The 7,497-nt window shown below is 31.7% G+C and overlaps 1 protein-coding gene across 1 annotated transcript in view; it reads right to left on the reverse strand.

The window, feature by feature from the left end:
• The window catches only part of Apoltp (Apolipoprotein lipid transfer particle), a gene marked incomplete at its 3' end in the record, with an annotated part of 131,866 nt that overhangs the window by 96,833 nt on the left and 27,536 nt on the right, over positions 1 to 7,497 (reverse strand). Inside the window, 7 exon segments of the mRNA XM_067049064.1 lie at positions 742 to 949; positions 1,096 to 1,230; positions 2,222 to 2,343; positions 2,418 to 2,533; positions 4,157 to 4,370; positions 4,459 to 4,611; positions 7,161 to 7,302. Of these exon segments, the coding sequence (XP_066905165.1) occupies positions 742 to 949; positions 1,096 to 1,230; positions 2,222 to 2,343; positions 2,418 to 2,533; positions 4,157 to 4,370; positions 4,459 to 4,611; positions 7,161 to 7,302 (1,090 nt within the window).

Here is a 7,497-nt window from a genome sequence, read left to right on the forward strand (position 1 = left end):
CTAGTGGACCCGGCAATGCTTCGCTATTGCTAAATTTAAGTATAGATTAATTGAACACAATTGAAAGTTTTTATATTGTATACATATCAATAAATGATTGTATTTAGTTAAAATTAAACATTTACATATGATTTATAGATTAATTGAACACAATTGAAAGTTTCATATAAATTATATAAATTAATACCCAACATTTTAGGAACCAAATGGCGGAGAGAGGGGAGGGGGTTAATATCAAAGTTCCGAGGATTATCCTGGTGACCTGTGACTTAAGTGCCAAATCTTTAATAAATCGGTTCGGCAAGTCTATCGTTCTGAGATCTGCAGACGGGGCCGGTTCGAATCCAGCCTTGGGGCGTTGACTTTTTCATTAAGTGGCGGTCCCACAAAACAAAAAACACGACCCCCAACCATGGTTAGAACAGGTTGGTCATCAGTAGATAACCAGGCAAACATCACCTTCGACGTGGATTGCCTTAAATGACAAAAAAAAAAAAAAAAAGAAAAGCTGCTGATGGAATACGGCGGACAAACACCTGTTTTTATTTATTCCAGTTTTGGATTTTAGGTGTATTGATACGTAAATGGGAACAAAGAACAAACTTAGTCGATTAGAAACATTCCTTTTTTAAATTAAAAAAAATAGAAATGAAATAAATCATTAGTAATTAATTATGATTAATAATAGTTAAATATTATTCAGTAATGGATAATCATCATATTCTAAATATTATTCTTTACCTTATCAGTGTTTTTGTGAGATCCACAGGATTCACTAGTTATATCTTCAAGTTTTTCTAATACTTTAACAACCGACTCTTGTTTCTCGCAGTCCTTATCCCTCTGACAAAAGTTGTGTATCATGGTTGTAACTGTGAGAGCAGCCGGTGCCGTCCAGGTTTCTGATAGTATCAACTTTGCCACTGCATCTATTGTTTCAGCATCAGGCCTAAAAAAACAATATAATTGAGACAATATTTTTTTTTTGTGAAATAATTATAAAATTTTATTCTAAATGACGAAAACTTTTTATTGTTAAACTACTTTTTCGTTTCATAATCATTATTAGAAATACAGACAGTGACAATTACATACCTCGGGAGAAAGGCCATTATAAATAGCCATTCGTTAATAGTGGCGTTGTTTGTTGTTCCATCCGTAATAATATCAGTCATGATCTTCGTTGAAGCCCTACTTCTAATGTAAGGCAAGGCATCCAGCATGTGCATCCTATAAGTAATAAAAATAATTAATACGGATTAAGAATGTGGCAGAAATGAGGTTAAGGGATTTCATGTTATTCCAGAAAGAAAAGTTAATTCCTTGTTACACAGGCAAGTAGCCATGTGTTTAAAATTAAAATTAAATGAAATGAGAATCAATCTTTATTCTGAGACACTTAGTCCTCTAAGAATAACAATTATGAACAGTTTAAGCAGCTTTTGTCTACAATAACTTACACTAGAAGTTCTCGGAAGTTTGATAATGTAGAAGAGGATATATAGTTGATGTTTGAATGAGGTTTAGTAGAAAGGTTTACGGATGGATATAAGTAAGGAATTCTAAAATGAGATAGCTCGGACAGCAAAAGATTTTTCATAGGAGACAGTTCTGTTGGATATAGAGATCGGTAGGTCGGGATCTTGTGTTTAATAGGTGAATGGATAAACCTAGGGTAAGGAGATCAATGATGTAGGAAGGATTTTTGGTTATTAGGGTTTGATATTTAAATTTGCCTGGGAGTTATTATTTCAGTTACTTGTTACTTCGGTTATTTGTTACAGTTACTCTAAGTTTCAAAGTTCATACATGTATTTTACTTGACACTAGAATGGCAGAAATGTTGCAACACCGCCTGCTTACAGTAGCAATCGCGAATATTTAATTTTTATTTATTTATTTTTTTTTTTTTAATAAAAATCCAATTTGCTTTTAGTAGCTCCAGAAACATCCAATTTTTAAACCGTAACTCACTGTAAGTATTTTTACCTCCAGGAAGTTAACAATTTAAAATAAAATACCTATGAATAAAAATACCGGTGAATAAAAAAAAATTTCACCGATTACATTATAAAAACAAATAAACTGAATAAAAAATTATGATTTTGGTTAAATACCTTACAAAGAAATATAAGTATATATACATTCATACAAGTGTGTGTTTGAAATATGTATATAAATAAATAAATGTATTCAAAGCTATCTTCAAATAAATACATACCTCCCAGATTCACAAATGTAGTTTGATTCATAAAAGAGCTGGCTCAGTGTCGGTAGTGACAAATCTCTTGCCACGTGTATAAACTTCGTAAAATGTTCTGTATATTTCGGTTGAAATTCCATCTAGACACATATATAACATTAATATTTTAAAATTAATTAACATAGATTTAATTGAGGAAATAAACACATTATACCGTATTTATATCGCAAAGGGATACTAATAACTTCTTGCACATAATGAGGTTGTCATTGTTGGTTTTCAGAGCCCTGCGGTGGTCAAATAGCAAGTTATCTCGAATGGTAACTGGTCCTAAAAAAACATATTGTTATTATAAAATTTAAAAATTTAATTTTTTTTCTCTATTGTGCAATATTAATTTCTGTCATACATATTTAGTCATTGGACAATAGAGAGAGGAGATATTCATGTTTATACAGAGGTATAAATTGAATGATAAAAAAAAAAATAATAAAAAAATAAACAAAAAGTAAAACAACATCTTAAACACATTAACTCCTATATAAAATATTTACATTCAGCCAGGGGAACTCCGAACTAAGTTCGTACCTCCACTTGTAAAGGAAAAAGCAGAACTCCCATGTTCCCAGCCTTTTCCTATCAATAGGGTCAATGGAAAGGTAACAGAGGCTGAAAGTTGAGTGGAGAATCTGGCCAATGTAATTGTTTACAATTGGTCTTTGGGCCACTGTCGTTTTTCTTATAGCTTTAATGAATATTGAAAAGCAATACATTCAGTAAATTTGACGTAAGTTCATAATAGATTGATACAGGCGTGTAGAGAAGCAGCCCATTGGTAGCACTCTAATAACGTTTTTACAATAGAAGGTCTCGTGGCCATCTTCTTTTCAGGCACCTCGGAGGGGGTAGAGTAATCAGGAATGGAGTGGAAACAAGGTTAGAAAGTAGTGGGTTTTCATGGTTAGAAATTTTATAATAGGAGGAATGAAATCCGGTTCGGGCTAGATCGGTTACACATGGAACAGGTGCTTGATTTTATTTGTAACAAAGTAAGGTGCATTGAGGATTTTACGGAGGATTGGTACGAGAGGAATTCGAAGGTTTAGTGGAACTCCAAAGCTCAACTCCGTATCTCAAGATAGGCCTTATTATGGTTGTGTTGGTCAATCTTTTGTAATTAATTGGAAGTTTCGACCGTTTGCCTAGTAAGTGATGTAATAGTCGGAATCGAATCGCTGTTTCCTGTCTTGTTTGAGGATTTCAAGTTAGTCTTCTGTAAATATGATATAGCTCGGATTTGTTGGGATTTATTTTTATCCTCCAATTTCGGCAACATTCTTCAAGCGTCGTGATATGGGATTGGAGAGTTTGGGATGCAATTAAAGGGTTATTATTAACTGCGAGCACACGCGTCATCGGTATACATGGTGAGAATAGTTTAGTTGGGATATCAACTGTATAGACTTTGTAGAGAATGGAACCGAAGATACTACCTTGAGGAACACCAGCGGACTGAGGGATGGGATAAGAACCATTGTGGTTTACTTTGATGGGTAAAAATAGAAAGGGATAGCCCTAATGATGAATCAGTATCTCATGGAATTGGTTGAATTTAATTTAATAAGAAAAATAGGATATTAAGGTCATGATGTATGGGGGTTGTTGGTTACATTGTAAGGAGTATTGACTATTGTTCGAAGAACTTGGGACTGAAATGTTTGATGTTAGAATTTTTAGTCGCCCTCCAAGGTTTTAGTCCATAAATCCAGACCAAAACCTGTCTGCTGACTTACATTGTAGTTGTTTGTTGTGTACTGAAAATTTTGATTTTTTATTTAGCAGTATAACTGTCCAAATCGTTGGTTTAGTTCCTGTCTTTTGGAGAGGCCTTAAGTGTAGTATGTGGAATCAATGTAAGCCTTTTTTTTTAATTTTATTGACAGAAATTTTTACCTATATTTTTTATCATCTCTTGTTCTGGAAGAGGAGTTGGTGTTTCGGAAACCAATACGATGTGGCTCCTAGCAGCAGTCTTTGCACCGTTCGTCTGATTGTAGAAGGGCTGGTATTCATGGCGTTCATGGCAATTTATTATCGTCAATATCTTATGATCGATGTGTTGGTTGCAGATTATCGATGAGTTCATTGGAGTCCACTTGTGATATTTCTAAAAAAAAAATCGTTAGGCAATTCCAAGTGTAATAAAAAACATTAATTTAGAAGAATATATATAAAGCCAATTGGACGTTTATTACCTTTTGAAATACATAAGGGGTCATAGGAACTATGGAATATATTTGGTATCTGTTCGTGCAAGAGTTGACGTCAATTCTTTTGTCAATGACCAATGTGGTACCGTTCACTTCCCTGAAGAAGTATCCTGCAAAACAGTCTCCATTCACATCTCTCTGGAATAATAATATATCACAAATAAGTTTTTTGAAAGTTAAAAAAAAAAAGTAATTGTTTATATGAAACCAAAATTTCTTATGATAAGATAAAATTTGAAACATTATTAAAACAGATTTGACACCCTAGAAGATGTGCATAAAAAATTTCCTAGATACTCTTAAACAAAAATCAGCAATAAACCATAAAACAGACATACGATATCTATGTAAGTCTTTAGGAATACTTGAAGGGATTAAGGTAAACCTCAAAAGTATAACTAAGTCCATACGTACGATGATTCTCAACACAAGAAAATTAATATTTTGTGTTTTTTTAACATTATTTTATTTAATAGGAAACAATAACTAAAAAAAATATTTAATTTAGGTAATTCTAAATTACAGCACAGTAAATTATACATTTTTTTAATAAATAAAAAAGTAAAATTTTTCGTTATTTAAACCTCTTTAGATGGTAAAAAAGTAATATTTGTTATTAATAAAACCATCTGAAGGGTTTTAACCTTTTCAATGGGCTAAATAACGGAAAATTTCGTTTTAGCAAAATCTTCAAGGATTCGAGATTTTTTTCATCAGCTTCCTATTGGGCTATAGATTTTATACTTTTGGATAAATTTCGTTGTTTAACAAGAATCGATTCTATATTAACTAAATTGAGATCTGTTATAGAACAAGCTCTCACGTTTTAGAGCCTTTCGTAGCCGAGTGAGTCAACAAGTAAGAGCCAACTTTAGATTCTGAATGTAGAGGTGCCGATAACAAAATAATAACCCAGGGGGTCGACTTTTATTTCTTTGGTGGTCTCACGAAATGACAACTTGACCCTCCATTATGGATAGTATAGAGTGGTAAGCTGTAGGATGTGAAATTCTGTCTTTCCAAAGATTCAGTGTTATCATAAAAAATAATTAAAACATTACTAATATACACTTCTTATTTAAAAAAAAAAATATATGTTAAGAGTATAATCAACTCAAATCATCAAGTCCGCCTTACTAAATATAATAATGATTTGATAATAAAAAAAAAAGAAAGTTATTTTAATGAAAAAAGGTCAATATACGGCATCAAAAAAAAACTTTCCAGTGATTCCAGCAATAATTGTTATTTCATTACCAGCAATATAAAGTATTTAATTATTATTTTTAATTAATTAAGTCATTTTGGATATTTAATTTTTTATTTAAGGCGATAAATTGACTTTATTTTAAGGATAATTTCAATTGTCAAACCAATAAAATATTTTACATATTTTGTTTTATAAATAGGTATGCATTTTAGTCATCTGCTATTATTTCGGCTGAAAATGCTGATGCTTTAAAAAGACCGACTTTCTCTTCATATCATATTTTTCCAAAAAAAAAAAAAAAAAGGGGGCGCATTTCGCTTTATTCTGCAACAGACCTCACGTTAATTAATATTGAATTAAAGCTCGTTATACAAGAAAATTTTTCTGTAAGCTGAAAACCAGGATTCCAGTGGATAGCTAATAAAAAAAAATGGGAATAGTAGAGGATTTTACGAAAAATGAAATTATAATGATATCATGATGTTCCTTCTTCAGATGGTTTTAGTAAAAAAAATTTTACTTGATTTTATAAAAACTTTTTAAAGTTTCATACATTTTGAAGTACCTACCTTACATATTTTTTATTTATTATAATTTTCAACTGTGCATAAAATACAAGTAAATATGAGGAATATTTCAAATACTTGATAACCTTAGGAAGGAACCACCCAATGGTGGTACCTCAAGCATTAATTTAAATTAGAAGGCCTGTGGCCATCTTCTTTTCAGACGCCTCAGAGGATTATCGGGGATTGTTAAGGATGAGAGATTACAAACTAATGGGTTAGGAGTTTGGAATGAAAAGACGCATATCTCTTTCGGGCCGAATTTGCAACGAAAAGGATGCTAAGGTCTTGAGTTTATGAGTTTATTTGTGACGAAATAAGGAACATCAAGGATTTTGGATGTAAGGATTGGATACGGGAGAAATTCAATGGTTTGATAGAGCCCAAAGCTCAACTCTGTATGTCCAGATAGGCTTTATTGTAGTGTAGATCAGTCTTTTGTAATGGATTGGAAGTTTAAACCGTTTAACAAGCAAGTGCTGTAATAGTCGTAATCAACGTGCTGTTTCCTGTCTTTTCAGTCTTTTGTGAGGATTCAAAAAGGTAGCGGATCTGTTCTACTGGGGTAAGATCAACATTATTATGTTGTAAGGATTGGCTACGGGTGATATATTTTTTAAATTACAGTTTCCTGTTAAAAAAATAAAATAAAAGGTAACTTGCTTAAAAAAAAAACACCAAATATCGTTTTTCTTCTTTTCTGTTGGGAATTGGACCATAGTTTATATAGACTTTTCTGTTGCTTTTGATATAAATTTTAACCCCCTTAAATATCGACAAAGACTTTTAGAACACATATGGTGTTCCGAAAATCATTGTCGATATTTCGACACTTACATAGGATCACTTTAGTTTAAAATTATTATGTTCATACAATTTTAAATGAACTAAAAATAAATATACACAATTACCTCCATTGCACCTTGATCAATATCAAACCTATCCATTGTATTTTGCATCATTGTTAACAATCCTCTTTTAATATTTACAACCCATGATGGATCATCCTCTTCAGGGCAGATTTCCGAAATGGTTCCATCGTCATAATAAAACCTAAGGAAATAATAAAAAATAAGTGTCTTTGAGAAAAACGCTACGTTAATTACAACTAATTCAACCACCTTCCTCATTTTTAAAAATATTTAATGAAATAAATTTCTGATTTTTTACTAAATAATTCAAAAACACTATCCAAATTATAGTCTTAAAACATTTATTTCATTCACACGTCCAACGTTTCGGCCAATT

Source organism: Halyomorpha halys, unplaced genomic scaffold (genome assembly GCF_000696795.3).
Source record: "Halyomorpha halys isolate HHAL.00 unplaced genomic scaffold, Hhal_1.1 Scaffold214.1, whole genome shotgun sequence".
Lineage (NCBI taxonomy): Eukaryota > Metazoa > Arthropoda > Insecta > Hemiptera > Pentatomidae > Halyomorpha > Halyomorpha halys.